Source organism: Mycteria americana, chromosome 18 (assembly GCF_035582795.1).
Source record: "Mycteria americana isolate JAX WOST 10 ecotype Jacksonville Zoo and Gardens chromosome 18, USCA_MyAme_1.0, whole genome shotgun sequence".
In the NCBI taxonomy this organism is placed as follows: domain Eukaryota; kingdom Metazoa; phylum Chordata; class Aves; order Ciconiiformes; family Ciconiidae; genus Mycteria; species Mycteria americana.
Window position 1 is genome coordinate 5,950,336 of NC_134382.1, and position 17,345 is coordinate 5,967,680.

Below are 17,345 nucleotides of genomic sequence, written 5' to 3' on the forward strand. Positions count from 1 at the left end.
TGCTGTGACTTTTTTTCCCCTGTCCCTTTTCTCTTTCCTCCTCACTCTCTGCATTCTCCAGGAAGGAAGACGCACAGATGAGTGGATAAGGGGGTTCAGTGCCTTGGGACCCAGTCCTGCACCCCGTCGACTTGTGCTCCATTGGTGTGCAAGGGAGGCCTCAGCATTAGCACGCTGGTGAACCTCTGGGAAAGAGGGGTCAGCAGAGGAAGTGGGAAGATTGGAAAGGGAATAATTTGGCATGGAGCAGAAGGCACCCTTGGATGTGTTGGCAAAGAATGGTGCAGACCAGCACGAGGTCTGTCTGTGGTACCTGGGAAGCAGGATTCAGGCCAGTAATAGCTGCTCTCTCTATGCTAAATTATTCCCAGCCCTTGTTAGGAGTTTCATGCACAGCAAAGTGCAGGAGTGCTGTGTGTCTCGTCATGTGCGTGGCACTGCATGGTGCAGGCAGAAGCAGGAAAGCACTTTGTTCCCGTGCGAAGTCTGAATGCCCCATGCTGGCCCCGCTTGCAGCTGGGTTCTCACCCAGCTTTTGTGAGTGGCTGTGCCTTGGCTCTTGGTCAGGTGTGCCCTGTGCATTAACTGTATCCTTTCTCTTCCCTCTCCAGGATGAAGTGAATTTAGAGCTAAAAACGAGGCAAGAAACCAGGCCTTGAAATCTCCGAAAGGTAGGAGAGACTTCAGACTGCAATGGGTATGTCACTACGCCCTCCTGGGTTCTCTTTTCCTCTGCGTGTCTCTCACACTTTATGGCCTGCTCGCTGTGGTTGTGTCTGCACTAGAACTTCTGGGGTGGGACTGTTGTTAGTTATAAAGAGAGATGAAAACAGAAGAAGGTCTAATGCAGACATGGCCTATGTGTGTCCTAATCCTGTCTTTGTCTTTGTACACCAGTTGTTCTGGGCACCTGGTTTTGTCACTGTGGGTTTTCCTCAGTACCTTGTCTACTGCCTCTATCTTTACAGATAAAAAAGTGTGTAAGGGCTTTGATGAGGAGGGTACCCCTTTATCTTTGTCCACATGGGCTGGTGGGAGATGGATCACGTCCTTTCACTGAATAGGATGCAGTCTCCATCTACTGTGAAGTTTTGCTGAGCTCAGTTCACATAATTTAAGACGGTGATGTGCATGCTCTCTTCCTCCTCTGGCACATTTTTGTCTATTCAGACTGCAGCACCGTGCTGGTAGGATGGAAGCAGCTCTGTGTCTCCAGCAGAATCCTGACTTTTCTGGGTTTTCCCTTTACCTAGACCCTCATGTTCTGTGTTACTGCAAAAAACCCCCAACTTTGCAGTCTCCTAGAGCTGGATGGTCACTTAGTCCGTGTCTGATAAGAGTTAGAGGCCTAGAGCCCAGGGAGATGAAAGGTGATTGCCTGTCTTAAAAGCCTTGTCTCCATGTGCTGGGTAAGAGAGTCCATATGCCACCTCAGGTGATGGCCACTGAGAAGTCCCTGCCACGCCGAGGCAGTTCCTGCTGTCCTTGCCTCTTCCTCGGGGCTCCCTTGTGTGTCACCTGAAGAGTTCCCACTCTCTTCCCCACGTCTCTGTGCTGTATCCTCTGCAGCACTGCCAAGCCTACCCTCTCCCATTGCTCCTCTCCCTCCCCAGGTGCCAAGGCAAGTCTGAGACCAGGCGAGGGCAGGAGTGGCAGTGGCGGTGGGGAGGGTGGGGAGCGCCCTGCCCTGTGGGACATCACCTCAGCGGTGCCGGGAGCACTTCCTGCGGCTGCTGAGAGCATCCCTGCAGCAGTGGGGACCCCCAAGCCCCAGCGTCAGGGAGCTCACAGGCTAAGTCCGAGCGGTATCAGAGGGGCCCGGGCTGGCTGGGGCGGGAGGGGGCCCCAAGCCAGGCTGGGCAATGTCAGAGGTGACCGGTGGAAGGCCAGTGTTATGTAAATACCGCTGCTGTAACATGGCAGGCCTGAATGGCCCTATGCGTCCATCCATCATTGCTGGGGAACAGAAGCCTCCCTGGGAGCACGGGGGGCTGGCAGCGCGGGGCATGCAGACACAGGCAGCATGTGCCCTACTCATAAACTGTTTGTTTTCTTTTTGTCTCTCTCGTTTCGGGGCACCCTGCCGAGAGCAACTCTCTGTTTTGTCCTTGCAACCTCTCCCCCAACCTTCCCCCCACCACTTCAGCCCTTCCTTTTCCTCCCTCCTTTCCCCGGCCCTTAAAAAAATGGGGGGGGGGGGGGGGGGGGGGGGGAGAAAAAAAAAAGAAAGTCCCCAGTTCACATTGCGGCTTCTTTCTCTGACTTCAAAGGCTCCCCATCATTGTTTGGGATCGGCAGGCAGTGGCCCTGAAAACGTGATCACAGCCGGGCACAGTGTAGGTCACCACCGAGCGCCATGCTCCGAGCGCTGAAAGGAACAGGCAGATTCTTCCCTTTTCATGCTTCACAACCCTGGTTACAGTGCTCTGCCTCGCCCGCGTGCTCCTCGCTGCGTGGCTATTCTTGCTCTTTTCTCCTCCTTTTCCTCCCGCCCTTCCTCTCTCTCTTTCTCTCAGGTCCCTCATTTCTCTGGCCGTTTGCTCTCATTCTGCCCTCCCCTGTGCCCAGCATCACACACTTTCCACACTTTCTTCTCTTTCTTCTTTCCATTACTTTTCTTCCTCACTCTCTCCTGCCTGGTACGGCACTGCTGCCCCTTCTCTTTCCCCTCTTTGGCACTGTTCTATGAATCACTGTTTTCTTTCTCCCTTTTCCCTCTCCTACAGGTCAGGCTGGAGGTTGATTTCCTCATGCTCCCTGTTCTCGTGCCGTAGCAGCCTTCCTCTGACATTTGCCAGCGTTTCTGACTCCCCCTGTGTTACCTTTCTCACTGTGCTCAAAATTGCGGAGGTTCTGTAATCTCTGGATTAGCCCCAGACAGCCTGCAGTCCAGATCTTCCCGCAAGGTGCAAGCTGACTGTTTTCATGTGCAATGGGCTTACTCCCCCGAAATTTAGCATGTCCTTACGTGGGGAGGCAGCACATGGTGCCTGCCAACAGCATCAGCTTCCAAACTTGCTCTCTGGCTTTGCTGGTTAACCTGCAGGGAGCTAGCAAGTAGGGTTAGTGTTGCGGACGAATTTGTGAAGCCAGGCACTGACTTCACATATATCGGAGGGAAACAGAGAAAACATCTGAATCTTGTAGGTCTCATGTAGAACCTGACACTGATGGTAGTGCTGGAGGGCAGAGTTAGGCAGGGATAAGGCAGAGTGAAGCAGGCCCAGCAGTTTGAATGGGCATCCCAGAATACTTTTGCAGTGGATTTCAACTGGGAAACATCACCTCGTTGTACTGAAGCTTGGGCGCGTGTTTGGCTGCACGGTGAGCCGCAGTGAGACGGGAACTCCTTGCCTGCAAAACATCCCCCCCAGCAACACCAAGAGTTTCATTTTGTCTGGAGCAGAACAGCACAGGACTCTGCACCCCTCCAGCACCCAGCTGGGGTACAGCCACCCTGTCCTCTGCCCCCGGAAAGGGAGATCACGGTGCTTGTGCCTCTGGTGATTTGTGAGGTTGTTTTAAAGCCGAGGAGCCCACCAGGACTTGTCTCTTGCTAAATAGGCATATTAAGGGACATTGCGGCAGGGGTTATAGAGTAATAATTTGTCCTAATGAGCTGGTGTCACGTTCTCCTAGGCCGAGCTGTGCGAGAGCAGGAGCCGTGGTAGGAAGGGGCTGCACTTGCTGACCTGTCAGCCCAGGTTAATGAAGTACTGTGCCGCCTGGGGGGTCAGAGAGCAGGAGCTCAGCCAGCCTGCAGCGGCTCAGGGGGACTGGAGGGGAAAGACAGGGCTCTCCCCTGAGCTGAATGCCCCGGGTAAAGGCCTGTGCCCTGCAGGACGGCGCAGCAGGATGCACGCTATGACACTGGGATCTCCGTGCTGTGCTGGTGGGCTGAGTGCCACTGCATCCTCATCAAACTGTCTCAGAGGTGAACCTGCTCTGGCTGGGGTTTGGCAGGGGTTTGTCCTCTGGCCTTGCAGACAGCCCAGGTTGGCACCCGTGGAAGGAGGCTGGAAGAGTAAGAGAGAATAGATCTCACCTCTCTTCCAGGTGCTCCCAAGACTGGTAGGGCTGAGCTCCCACACAGCCAGACCAAAAGAAAAATTCTTCACGACACCAGGGGATAGGTGCAGGCAAGTGGCTGGTGGTGATGACTAGTGTCTAGCTAGGAGGTTTACAGAGAGATGCCGTGTGTTCATCCTCACCTTTCTCTGTGTACAGAGTGTATGAACAGCCAGAGGAAGTTCTCTCTGTCCGTCCTGTTCCCTCTTTCTCCTCCCCTTATGCTTCCCCATGGCTTGCTGAGATCCTTGTCTTGCACGGCAACTCTGAACCCAAGCAGTTGCTTCCATCCCTTCTGGGTAGCTGGGCAGCAAAGGCACAGGGAGAGTTTTGCCAGTCCCGCAAGTGAACGGTATTAGGGAGCAGGCTGGCGGCAGGACAGCCTGGGCAGCTGTGGTTTGAGCAGGGCTCCACACTCTGCGGGAGAGGGCAGGAGAAGCCAAGAAGGGGGAGTCCTGGCCCACCTGCTGCCTTGGGGATCCATGGCCTGCCTCGCCCCTGTGCATCACACCACGCCGTGCGTGCTGGGGCAGGACAGGCCCTTGGCCACACCAGCGCCCTGTGGTCTACAACAGAAACCCTGTATACCATCTTCCTCCTCCTCCCACTTGTCTTTCTTTGCTCCTTCCCCCCCTGCTTCTCTTTGCTTTTCTCTGTCTCCATCTCTCTCTCCCTTTCATCTACTCAGAAGGCTTTACTCTACTTCCTTGTCACCCTAATTGATTGCATTAACCTTTCAGCGTATTGGATTTCCCCAGCACCGTGCAGAGAGCGCTGTGCAATATGCTTATAATCTGGGCTGTAATGGACAGGGAGCAGTCAACAAGCCCCTGCTCCAACAGGTTCTGCTGACAACTTCTTCTTGGGGAGGGGGAGAGGGAGCGCGCCGCTGGGGCCTGCCCAGCACGGCTGTCCTGCAGCCTGCGCGGACCCGGCCTCGACACTCCCCAGCGAGCAGGGTGGCAGTGTTAGCTCGTGAGAACGGTCCTTTGAAAAGGATCCAGCTTGGGAAGCAGGGGGGAGATGTCGTATTTGACCCTATTCCTGTAATTTTTCCTTGTGTCTGAGCCCCCCCTCTCCCCTGTCTGCTCTGTCTACAGTTTTGTTCCATCTGTTCAATACTAAATTAATGTACACTTTACGTTTAGGCACTTGTTGCTAGTGGCAGGTTGAGAAGACAATATCACGGAATCTGTATGTTTTCACATCGTGCTTGCCTTTGCCTTTTCCTTTAATTTTGGTGTATGAGGATGTGAGGGATGTGGACACTTTTCCTGGGGTTTCAAAGATGTAAAAACATAGGAATATTGTGCTCATGAGGAAGACAGCACCAGGGTGCAGAGAGATCAGGAGGCAGAAGCCCTGAATTATGTCTCAGGCTTGGCCTTGGATAAATCCTTTCACTCCCTGGTACCTTATTTCTCTCCCAGGATGGCAGAGCTGTGGTTTCGGTGCCCTGTAATGTGCTCCAGAGTCTGCAGGAGGGCTGCAGGGAGACCCGGGGCTGTTATCTCTGCTCACTGGGCAAGGATGGGAAAGTGACTGCAGACAGGCGGTGAAGCTACACAGCCAAGCGTCACCGCTCACGCTGACTGCGAGGCAGGAAATAAACCCACAAGATCAGTGGCAAGAGCATGCGAATCTGTTAAAGGCCTGGCATCCTGCTGGTGGTCAGGGCCAGAGGCAAGGGATGCTTTGGCGTTCGTTTATTTTAAAGGACTGCAGTGATGGATCTGCCACAATCTTCTCGTGAAGGTGCCCCCTTTAAAGTATCCTAGTGTAGGCTTCAGTTCAGCAAAATGGTTTGAGCGCTGGGTTGAGTTTTCTTAAGCCAAAGTCATTTAAGCACATATTTAGAAGTTTCATTTGACATGGACCGTAGGATGAGATGTAGACCCTTGTGAGGCCCTTTTATAGTTCTCTTTTTTTAAAGAACATTTAGCACAAGATGGGTCTTCATTTATGGTTATGGCTCACAGTGTAAAAAATAGCAATAGTGGAAGGGTTTCTGATCACTTCATAGGTCTTTAGCTCATCATCTTGTTAAAAGCAGAGTTACTCCCGCCGCTTTAGAAGGTGGCCCACTCTGCTCTGGGCATGTTTAGAGCTGGCATTTAGAAAGTTTGCAAGTGCCTGAGCACACCAGGAGGAGGGGATAGGGCTGTATCGTGAAAGGTAAAGGTAAATCCCTAGTCTCTCTTTGTTTTTCCAGGAAGAAAGGAGAAATGACCAAGAGTCAGAGAGAGGAAAAAAACTTTATTCCAGGTGATCATTCCGAAAAGTGGGAGGCTCCTCACAAGCCAGGAGGTAGTTGAGGGGAGGGCCTTTATTTTAGGTTAAATAGAGAAGGAATAGGAGCAGGAAGCAAAGGATGAGAAATTTGAAACAAGCAAGAGAGAAATAGAGGGAGCGAGAGCAGCACCTCCTAAATGGAAGAGTAAACAGGCACTCCGAGGCATTAACTTAATTGATTGTTCTGCAACAGGCTGAACGCTGTGTTATTCTGTCGCCGTGGCAACAACCCAAAAAAATTGTCAGCCTGTTTGGATGAAGTGAAGCGAAACATTCTCTAATTTGCGGTGATCCGGGTGTTTGTTTTCCTTCCGAAGAGGCGGGGGCTCTATTGATCTATTGTTTGCACAGAGGTTTTTTTTAATGGCGATATGGGGAAAGCAGGAGGCTAGGGTGTGCTCCCGGGGCAGGTGAGGCAATGGGGGTGTCTCTGCCGTGTTTCCCCAGATATGCCTTTGCAGGGTGGCCACGCAAATCCAGCTGAAACTCCAGCGGTAGAAACCGTCCCAAGGAAGCTTGAGGACAGGGGAAAGTATTTGGCTGCGATGAGCTTGTGCCAGAACTACTGCTTCGGTCCTTCCTGTTCTCATCCCTTTGGGTTCTTGCAGTCCCTCCTGTATTGCGGTCTCTGGTGTTAGGTGAGGACAGCTACAGCTGCCGCAGGGACAAGAGCAGCTCTGTCACCCCCAACTCCCTTCCCAGATCCATGCTATTCTGTTTAATGTGTGGAGACCTGTGCCTGTGCACTCCCTGTGCTTGTGGGAACGTGTCATTGCACACTCAGTGGAAAAGAGGAGTCATGTTTGAGTTTTATCCCAGGACCACAGCTGTGGTAAGATAACAAAGCGCCTGTGTTCTGATTTTGGCTGGGAGAGAGTTAATTTTCTTCACAGTAGCTAGTATGGGGCTATGTTTTGGATTTGTGCTGGAAGCAGTGTTGATAGCCCAGGGATGTTTTCGTTCCTGCTGAGCAGTGCTTACACACAGTCAAGGCCTTTGCTGCTCCTCACCCCACCCCACCCCACCAGCGAGTGGGCTGGGGGGGCACAAGAAGCTGGGAGGGGGCACAGCTGGGACAGCTGACCCCAACTGCCCAAAGGGCTATTCCATACCATATGGCATCATGCTCAGTATATAAAGCTGGGGGAAGGAGAAGGAAGGGGGGAACGTTCAGAGTGATGGCGTTTGTCTTCCCAAGTAACGTTATGCAGATGGAGCCCTGCTTTCCTGGAGATGGCTGAATAGCTGCCTGCCGGTGGGAAGTGGTGAAGGAATTCCTTGCTTTGCTTTGCTTGCGCATGTGGCTTTTGCTTTCCCTATTAAACTGTCTTTATCTCAACCCATGAGTTTTCTCACTTTTGCTCTTCTGATTCTCTCCCCCATCCCACCGGGGGGGAGCGAGCGGCTGTGTGGGGCTTAGTTGTCAGCTGGGGTTAAACCACAACAGCCCACTTTGAGCTCTGTGTTACAGCAGCAGAGAGATGAAATCCCTGGGCCAAAGGACGGGGGATTTTGTCCCCTGGGGCAGGGGGCCAAGCTGCTCCAAGGGGCTGTGCAGGACAGGAGGTGGGGATGGCCCCGGTGGGACGGGTGGGAAGAGCGAGTTGCTGCAGGCACAGCTTGGGCCAGACCCCGGGGGCGGCGGGGATGGGAAGAGGCACCACAAGTTGTGCAGTGGCTTGTGCACCTCGTCAGCTGCATCTGGCCGCGCACAGCCCTGGGGGCCAGGAAGGAGCTCCTGGGGATGCCACTCGCTGTCAGCACATGCTTGGTTTCAGAGTGAAATGTCGCTGCAGCACTTGCTTTAGCTGGGAAATGTTCAGTCAGAATGCAAAAGCCCGGGAGACCGGGGAGCAAGCCCATGTGGCCAGGGGTGAATAGCAAGGCCTTGGGCCAAAGACATGACTCCAAGAGATGGGTGCTGTGGCAGTGGAGGGGAAAGCTGGCAAAAAGGTGCCTTATAGGTCTGCAGCAGGGGGAACAGGCAAAGATGGCTCTGAGCCAGTGGGAGGGTGAGTGGCAGAGGTGGCTCTGGGCCAGCGAAGGAGAGCAGAGAGGGTTTCCTCATGACAGAGGATCAATAAGAGGGACAGGCTGCTGACCTTCCTTGTACATGGCCCTGCACGGAGGTTTCACCCTCTCATTTGGGGTCTTCTGCACTCCCACGGCCTTTAGGCACCCCGGTGTTTCCCATCCAGGCAGATCGCCCTCATTACTCCTCACCAGTGTCCCAGCGCATGCACAGCTAGTCCAGCTGCTGCACGGGGGCTGGCTAGTTGATCCCTAAGATTTCAGGGAGAGCTGTAGAATAGATTAGTCTCACGTGCTGGAGAGTGTTGCTTTGTGGGGTGTGCAGGGGCAAAAAACCCACAGTATGTCCCTGTGCTCTTCCTGCCTCCCTCCCTGCTCCTTTCTCTGTTGTCTTGGGGGCTTTTCCTCCTCCGTTTGTACCGTTTTTGCTTTATCACCCTTTTTCTCTTCTCCCTCTCTCTGTCTCCCTCTCCTCTATTTCACTCTCTTCATCCGGTTTTTAACTCTTCTGCTCTGTTGCTCTTTCTCACAGCGTAGATGTGGGTGGGGATAAGAGACTGTCACTGGCGGGCAAGCAGCGTCCCCGGGCACTGTGTCCTGCTTCAGGATCTGTCCCCCGTGCACTTGGTGGGGTGTGGGGGGGGGGGCACCATGGGCAGGTGAGAGAGGAGTGCTTCATGTCTCCCAGGAGAAAGCTGAGCTGCCAGTGAAAGTTTGGTGGTTATTGGCGTCAGGAGAAGCTAAATAACCCTGTAACTGGTATGAAGGTGAATTCACGGTCTAGTGAGCACTGAAAATAGGAGAGGGCTCTGAGACAGGCAAAGTGTGGAGAGGCGAATATAACTTGCCCATGGCTCAGGGCAGTGCTGTGTCTCTAGAGCGGGGTAGGGGATACACGTGTGCTGTTGCCATCCTGAGCATCAGCCGCAGCACACCACCTTCTGGGGGGCCGGCCGGGACGAGGAAGGTGCTCGGTACTGCAAGTTCGGCGACAAATGAGGCATGCACACATTGAGATGGCAAAAACGCCCGCAGAGAAAGTCTGTGTACCTGTGTCTGTGGACAGCCACGCAACGTCTGACTGCACAGCCCTGGGTGGCTGCGCACACATGGTGTACATGCATATGGGTGGCCGCGTGCCCACACGGCGCCACGAGGCTGTGCACATACATGTGCACAAATGTGCAGACAGCCGTACCCACGCAGGATCTTGCAGGTTCACATCTCTGCGTGTCCTTGCGTCACATAGCATCCACAGCTATGTGAACATAGGGGTGCAGACACACACACACTACAAATACAGTTCTCTGCCGTCTGCATCGGCTCACAGTCAAGTCAAATTCCTCTCTGGTGTAAGTACACTCCAGTCAGGCAGCACAGGCAGATTTATCCCAGCATATCTTGAACGTCTGTGCAGTTACCTGCTGTGAGCGAGAGAAGAGTTGTAGGAAATCTATTCTCCTTCCAGCTGGGAGAGGCTGATGCCTTGGAGTACCAGGAGATGTGCAGAGAGGAAACCCCCTTCAGCTTTTCACCTGGAGCTGCTAATCTCCTTGCGCCGAATCCCTGGAACAGGGGAATTGCATTTGAAGCTCAGCCAGTGGTGATTTAGTGTTAGACGTTTGCAGAAGAGACTTTGATTAATTCGTAGTAAAATCAAGTAGCACTTGGGTGCCAGCACCACATTCCAGGGTGAGCCGGCGACCGAGGTGCGCGCTGGGCGGGCTGCCAGGTGCCTGAGCAATCCCCGCGGAGGTGGCAGCGCCATCCAACCCACAGCCTCTCCCTGCTTGGGCTTCTTAATTATTAATTTATTTTTCTCCCTTCCTTGGCAAAAAAATAGTATTTGGTAACGACCTCAAATTGCAAAATGCTGATGATTTGGAGAATGTGTCACAGAAGCTCCAGGGTGATAAAGGGGAGACAAATCCCAGCCAACAATCCGGCTCAGCCAGTTTGCCTATTTATTAAAGAAAAAGCCCAGATCATTAACTTTTTTGTTGTTGTTCTGTTTGCGGGCAACTCCCTGCTGGCAACTTTCGGGCGCCCAGTAAATTAAACCGAGTATCGGCCTGGTTCGGGGCAGCCTGAGCACCTAGTTAAAGCTGTGAAATGCGTTAGAAACTGGCTTCGTTTATGTTAGTGCATGAATAAACCCTTTAGGGTACCATGCAAAAGTGCTCTCTGGCATAAAAGCAGTGTCGGAAAATCCTCACTCGCTGCCTCGTGGAGGGTCAGGTATTGTAACTGGAGAGCTGAGCTTCACTTCTCCTCCCACTGCTTGTTCACACAGTTAATTGCCCCACGACACATTGCCGTGCCGTGTTGGTCCCCGGAGAAGCAGGGCTGGAAGAGAGCATCTGTAGGCACAGGCTTTGTTGGTTCCCCATTTGCCTGCTTGGTTTGGTTGTTGAATAAAGAACAGTTTAGGGATGGGCTTACCTGCCTGGTGCCTCTGTGAACTCAGAGAGTTCCCTGTGCTATCAGGGAAGGGTGATCATGTCCCCCTCCTCTGGAACATCCCACGTGTTCGCTGAAGTAGTGCTTCAAGCTAAATCAGTTTGCTGAGGGCTCCAGCTTCCCTTAATTCAGTGTCAGGACCGGGCTTGCATGGCTATTATTCAAGAAGCTTTATCAGAAGCACAAAGCTAGCATCTGCCCTCCTGCTTCCCTCTGGGCATCACCAGCTCTCCTGCCCTGGGTTTGGCACACAGAGACTCGAGGGACTGCCTCACAGAGCCCATTTGCAGGCAAAACTTGTTTCAACTCCTAGAGAGTCTTGGCTGTTCCACTGGCTAGAGGAGCGTGGTGGCTTGTCACTAGGCGCTGGCAGAGCAGTGTGGCGGTGCAGAGAACCAGCTAGAACTGAGGAGCTCGTCTGGGAAAAGGGAGCAAAGATGCTGCTGAGATCGCTAGCCTCTCCCCTTTCCTCTTTCAACCCAACTGAGTTGTAATTAGGCCTGGATTTTAGGTTTTAATCTCAGCTGATGTCCAAGCTCTTTCCCTCAGAGGCAGCCACCTTCTTCCCTAGGCCTGGTTCATGTCCCTCCACTATAATTTCTCTGGTGAAGCCTGCCCAGACCCGTGCTCACATGGGTGCTGATGGGAGGAGAAGGGTATTTTTCAAGGTTTCTGCTAGGTTTTTTTCTTCTGAAATACAAGGATGTGCAATTTTTTTAGTTTCAATTTAGCATTGGAGAATTTTATAATTTAGTAATTAAAATCTCTGATAGGCTTTAGAAATTGCAGCTAATTGAATTTAATGGGAAGATGATTTTCAATTTTATTTGATTACCCGGACCCCTGGCATTGGTATTTATGGGAAAAAAATGGGAAATGTGCTGTGTGGGCTAAGATGGCATAATTGAATTAGGGCTAATCGGATTTCTTCGTCATGAATTTCACTATAATTTTCCTATAATTTTCCATTAGATATCTAGTTTACAAATATTCACAAAGAAATGAAGCTCTTTCGGAATGGAGATTGCTGGCTAACAGGATTACAGGGACGATAGCTCGGCACTGCCAGCCCGGGCTCCTTCAGTAATGCAATCGCTGCGTCTGCCTCACACTTACCGCCCGCTGCTGCTCCCTGCACCCCCTCCGGCCCACTGCCAGGGCTCCCGAGGGGCCGCAGCCGCGCTTTCTCTGGGGTCTTTGCTGCCTCTTCACGGTGGTGTCCATGTGCCACTTCACTGCACACATGTCCTCGTGCACAGCACACGTCCCTGCCGGTGCAGTGCCAGTGTGTGTGCATGCGCGGCGTTGGCACGTACCCGGGCTTGCTCAGAGTCACTTGCGTGCGTGCTCGCATATCCCCTGTGTCAGCACCGGCGATGCTCAGGCAGCCTCGTTGCACAAGCAGGGCCAGCCCACACGGATGCACGCGTGCTGCATCATGGGCATCTCTCTGCATGCGCTTGTCACTGTGTCTCACGCACGAGGGGATGCTTTGCCTTCCCTTCCTGTTGCTGTGGTGGGGGATGCTGCTGTCACATCCCCGAGGAGAGGTCACAGTCAGTCCCCACTGCATGCAGTCCAGGGTCTCCTTTCTCTGCTCTTGCTGCCCATTTCTTACCTCCTCCATCATCTCCCCTCACTTCCCTGCTGTCACTTCTAACGAATGAGTGTCCATCCTGCCTGCTCCATCAAGGACAGTCCCCAACACCCCTCTGTACCTGCCTCAGTGCCCCGCATGGAAGCAGGGCTGACACAGCCTCTGCCTGTGATGGGGCAGGTAGCGCAGAGTGGATAACATGCCAGGCTCCCTCTGCCTTCCCTCCCTTCTGCCTCTCGCTCCTGCCCAAGCCAGGTCAAATCCAGAGTGAATTTATGGAGACCATCCCTACTCCACAGCATCAGAGTCCCATAAAATCCCGTTTGTCTCTCTGCCTGCCCCATCTCTGTTGCTTGCTGGGCTGCATGTTGAAAGCCTTTCCCCATCTGCTGGTGTGACCCAGCCCATTTTGGGACACAGTTGCTGGGGAAGCAAGTCATTACCCTGGGGAGTAAGTAGGATAGCAGCTCCTCTCTACCCAGGACCTCTTGCCATCTCCGTGGCATCAGGCCTTCCACATATGTCCAGAGCAGGACAGTCTCTGCTAAAACATCCATGACAACCCAGCCCTGTCCTGGGTGCCCAGGCAGGCATCATGCTGGTGTGCTGCAGCAGCCATACACGGGACCTCCTGTGTTTGTACACTTATGTGTGAATGTGTGTGTGTGCACATGACCTGTGCCTCGCATTTTTGTTTGCATCCAAGCGTGTGTGTGCAGGAACGCAAGCTGGCTTGCAGCTCCTCTAGACAGAAATCACATTTTTGTTTTGTGTTTGCCCTGTGCTCTGCAGGAATGGGTCTTGCCCAGCCTGGGACCTGCCCTTGGGCAGAGGTTTCCTGGTGCCTCCGGAGGCCATCCCAGTGCCTGGTGTGCCGAGCTGGGGCTCGGGGGCTTTGTGAGGGCAGCTCTGGGCTGGCTCAGGGTGGCATTTGCTGGTTTTGCAGGCAGAGTGCCTGCTCTTCAGTGCCAGGTACCTTCCCTGTTGGATGCGATGCCTGGGTAGGACTATCCCCTTGCCTCCTCGCCCTGAAATCCCCAGGCTGCACTTTTAATCGCTGTAGTAAATCGTAACTAATTGTTAGTGCGTTTAAACCCCTGCCACTCCTTCCCCCTAAGTCTTCTGGGCCCCTGTGGAGCACGAGGACGCGCAGTGTACATTCACTGCCGTGTGGCCTGCTCCTGGTACAGTCATTCCCTCTGGGCAGTGGTCAAGAGATGAGCAGCATTTGGCTTCCAGCAGATGCTGGAAGCTGTGGAGTGTCTGGAAGAGCAGCAGCCACATGGTGGGGAGCTGGTGTCAAACTGTTTGAGTAACACCAAGGAATATTAAATGGCAGAAGCGATCCCGGCAGAGCCCCACCCGGCACACTGAGACTCAGCGCAGCCGCTTTGGCAATGCTTTCTGGGCGCCATGTGCCAATAATGTGATTGAAACTGAATTGAGAAGGAAGGAGCGAAAGAGAAGGAAAGGGAAAGAAAGCACGGATTGTCTGCTCCTGCCGCCCAGGCCCCGAGGCCTCCAGGCGCCTCCCTTGACGAAACAGAAATCAAACAAAATTACAGAAATAGGGCAAGAGCATTTGCCTAATAGACTCCCCAAGCAGGAGCAGGAGGAGGAGCACGGCGCTGCCAGATCTCCAACCTGCAATCTGAGAGCCAGCGCCCTGAGCCCACATGAATCCAGAGCACGGCCCCAGGCCCCGGGGTCAGCTCCAGCTGAGGAGGGAGAAACTGCCAAGAAAATGGGCTAAGCATAAAAAACAAAGGTAGAAGAGACACACAAAGGGGGATGTCCCACATATCAGCGTGACTCACCCCCTGCTCAGCCCTGGCACACTGTCTGCGGGGAAAGCATTAAACTGTAATAATAATAATAAATTAATCATCCTTCCCCCTCCCATTGCACTTTTCATCTGAGGATCTCTGAGCACCTGGCAAACATTAATTACTGAGAGCTCCCGACGCCCCTGGGAGGGTGGGAAGGGACAAGGAGAGATCTCTTCACCTGCCGCGAAAGGGCAGCTGCGGCTGGAGCGGATGGGGCGGCTCTTGCCGTGGCACGGCGGCGCAGTTCAGAGCAGGATGAGGGGTGCTGCCTTCCCTCGAGTGCTCCTGGGGACCGGGGGGTCCAGGAGCCGCTTCATGCCAGGACACGGTCAGAGACAGCTTTTCCTCAGAGAGGGTCCATACCCTGGAGGGATGGGGGAACAAGGGGAGATGCTGCCCTAACGGGGGGCACAGGGGTCCCCAAAGGAGCAGAAAGCTCCACAGCCTCTGAGAGAGGAGAGAACAAACTTTTCTTGGGTAAGAGGCAAAGGAGGGAAGATGGGGAAATAAAACCTGATCCTGTGACTGGAGATCGCTGAGATAGGAAATCAGGCCTTGCCGTTGCGTCAGCTGCAGGGCGTGGACTTCACCTGAAAAAACACCTTGGCAAGTTGTTCCTGCAGGGAGGAGTGGGAGGGCCAGTGGGAAGTCTGCAGAGGGGATCCTCCGGGTGTGTTTAGGTTGTGTGTGTGGGTTCATGTGTGTCATGGTGTATGGATATGTGTGTATTTGAATATGAGTGAGCACAGAGTATTATTTTCTTTGTTGGAGTGCATATGCATGTTGTGTGTGCGTGCTGGGATGGGAGGGGTGAGGAACATTTGTATACTGATGTGTGAACGTGCTCAGCTCGGTGCATGTAGAAGAACAGGTATGCTTAGAGGGTCTGTGTGGCTGCGTATGTGCAGTGACACATCCGTGTTACAGTGTGTGTTCCCCCTCGTAAGGAGTCTGAGATACAGCTGGGGCCACTCTCTTAGGGAACAGCGATGGTGAGCAGAACTCCCACTGCTTAAATATTAAGTTCATAGGAGAAGTGAAAATGGAGAAATCTGCGTGACATGAAGTGCAGTGAACTTATGGGACCCGTCAGCAACCTCACACCTGAAAGAAAGCATTGGGTCCAAACTGAGCTATTACAAAGCCAGAGATGAACCAGCACAAACGTTTCTGGTGCTGTCCATAGCTTCCCAGGGTAGGATATTCCCTGGCAGGTGCTGTAGCGTCTGACTCGGGCGTAAGGACCAGGGCCGCTCTGTCGAGGATTGTGGGTGATGTTGGCTGGGCTGGTGTCTGTGTTGGGGCCGAGTGAAACGCAGACAGGCAGCACTGGGTGACAGCGCTGGTCGGGGCCGATAGCACGGTTAGAAACCAGCAGGGGAAGTCAGGGTGATGCTGATAATGTTTTGCCCATCGCTTTTAAAGCGGTAGCTTGCCTGCACCAGGTGGGAAGGGAAGCCCCGTGCAAGGGCTCAGCTGCGGAGCGCTGCTTGGCTGGGCTCCTGCTGCCTGGTGGCTGGGCAGCACCCTGGGCAGGGAACGCTTGCCTCCTGCCTGACACTACTGTCCCCACCCTGCTTCCTGGCCCGGAGGGTCCCCGGGTGGCTCTGTTTCACTAGACTTTGTTTAGATTTTTTCCGGGAGATGCCAGAATACTTGTGGTTTTCACAAGTGACTCCCCCTTTCTTCTTCCTTCTCCCTGCCCTCTGGCCCGGTGTGCTGCCTGTACTTTTTTACGCATGCAAATGCAGCGCTTGCCGAGATGATGAGTTGGAGTTGCAGTGTTGGGTCTCTGGGCTCAGGACGCTCTCAGGTGCAGCGTGTCCTGGTGCGCGGAGCCAAGCAGACCTGGGCTCCTTCCAGCCCTGTGACTAACCTGTCCGGCCACTTTTGACGAGTCACTTCCCTCGCTAGTGCCTCAGTTTCCCCATCCATGCAGTGGGGTAATGATGCTGGCCTCCTTTGAAAAGCACATTAAGTTCTGCTTATAAAAAGGGTTTAAGAGCTGGTGAGTTCACGGACTGCTCCCCAGCCCTGGTGAGGAGCCCTGCTCTGCCAGAATCCACAGAGTCAAACGTGGTGTGTTCACAAAAACAGCCTACAACCTGCTCAAAATACCTATTTAATCAGGTAAATAATCTGCTCGTTTGTTTTAAAGAAAGAGGCTTATATCTGTGTTTACCCAACACGCCTCTTAGAACCTCCCTCGCATTCTTTGCTACTTAGAAAAATAAAGCAACAAAAAATGAGGAAATTCACTGCAAAAGAAAAACCACCCCTCCTGTGGGCCAAGCGCTCCCGCGGCAGAGCAGTGCTGGCTTCCTGTGGGGCATTGGGCAAGATGCTTTAACGTCCAGGATTGTGACACCGGCCACCCCAGGCCCAGACACCCAGCACTGCCGGGCCGCCACCGGCGACGGGTACCCCACGGGCCCCCGCCCTCCTCGGTGCCGTGCCCCGTACCGCACGGCCGAGCCCGGACACGCGTGGGACGGCTGTGCCCGGGGCAGCCCCCCCCGCCCCGGCCCGAGGGCTGCGGGTGCTGCCGGGCCCCGTCCCCGGGGCACCGGCGCGGCTCGCCCGCCCCCCGCAGCCCCCCGCGGTTTGCCCCGCGCCGGCGGCTCCTTCCCCGCCGGCTCCGGGGCTCCCACGGCCACGCGTGGGTCCCGCGCTCCCCGCCGGCGGAGCCAGCGCCGCCCGCCCGCTCCCGCGGCCGCGGGGCAGGTGGCGGCGGCAGCCGGCGGCGATGGGAGCGGGGCACCGCGGCCGCCTCGGCCGGGCCGGTCCCGGCGGGCAGCCCGCGGCCCTGCGTGCCAGCGCGCCCCGAGTGCGGGGCTTCGCCACGCTCCTTCCCCGGCCCGGCCCGGCCCGGCCGGGCCGGGCCGGGCCGGGGCCGCCGCTGGGTGCGCGGGGGCCGCGCTGCGGGGCCGGGCCGGACGCAGGGCCGCCCGAGGTGACCCCACCGCCGCCGCCGCGCCCCGGCCCGGCCCGGCCCGGCCCGCTGCGGCCCCAGCCCCGCACCTGCCCCCGGCGGCGGGCCCGGCGCGGAGGCGTGTCCGCCGGCTGCC

The 17,345-nt window shown here is 54.7% G+C and overlaps 1 protein-coding gene across 1 annotated transcript in view; it reads left to right on the plus strand.

Moving 5' to 3' along the window:
- The first annotated feature begins 681 nt into the window (after positions 1-681).
- Positions 682-17,345, plus strand: part of CASZ1 (castor zinc finger 1) — a 110,382-nt gene continuing 93,718 nt past the window's right edge. Inside the window, exon 1 of the mRNA XM_075520521.1 lies at positions 682-697. Within this exon, the coding sequence (XP_075376636.1) occupies positions 694-697 (4 nt within the window). The 5' untranslated portion in view covers positions 682-693. The remainder of the gene's footprint in view (positions 698-17,345) is intronic.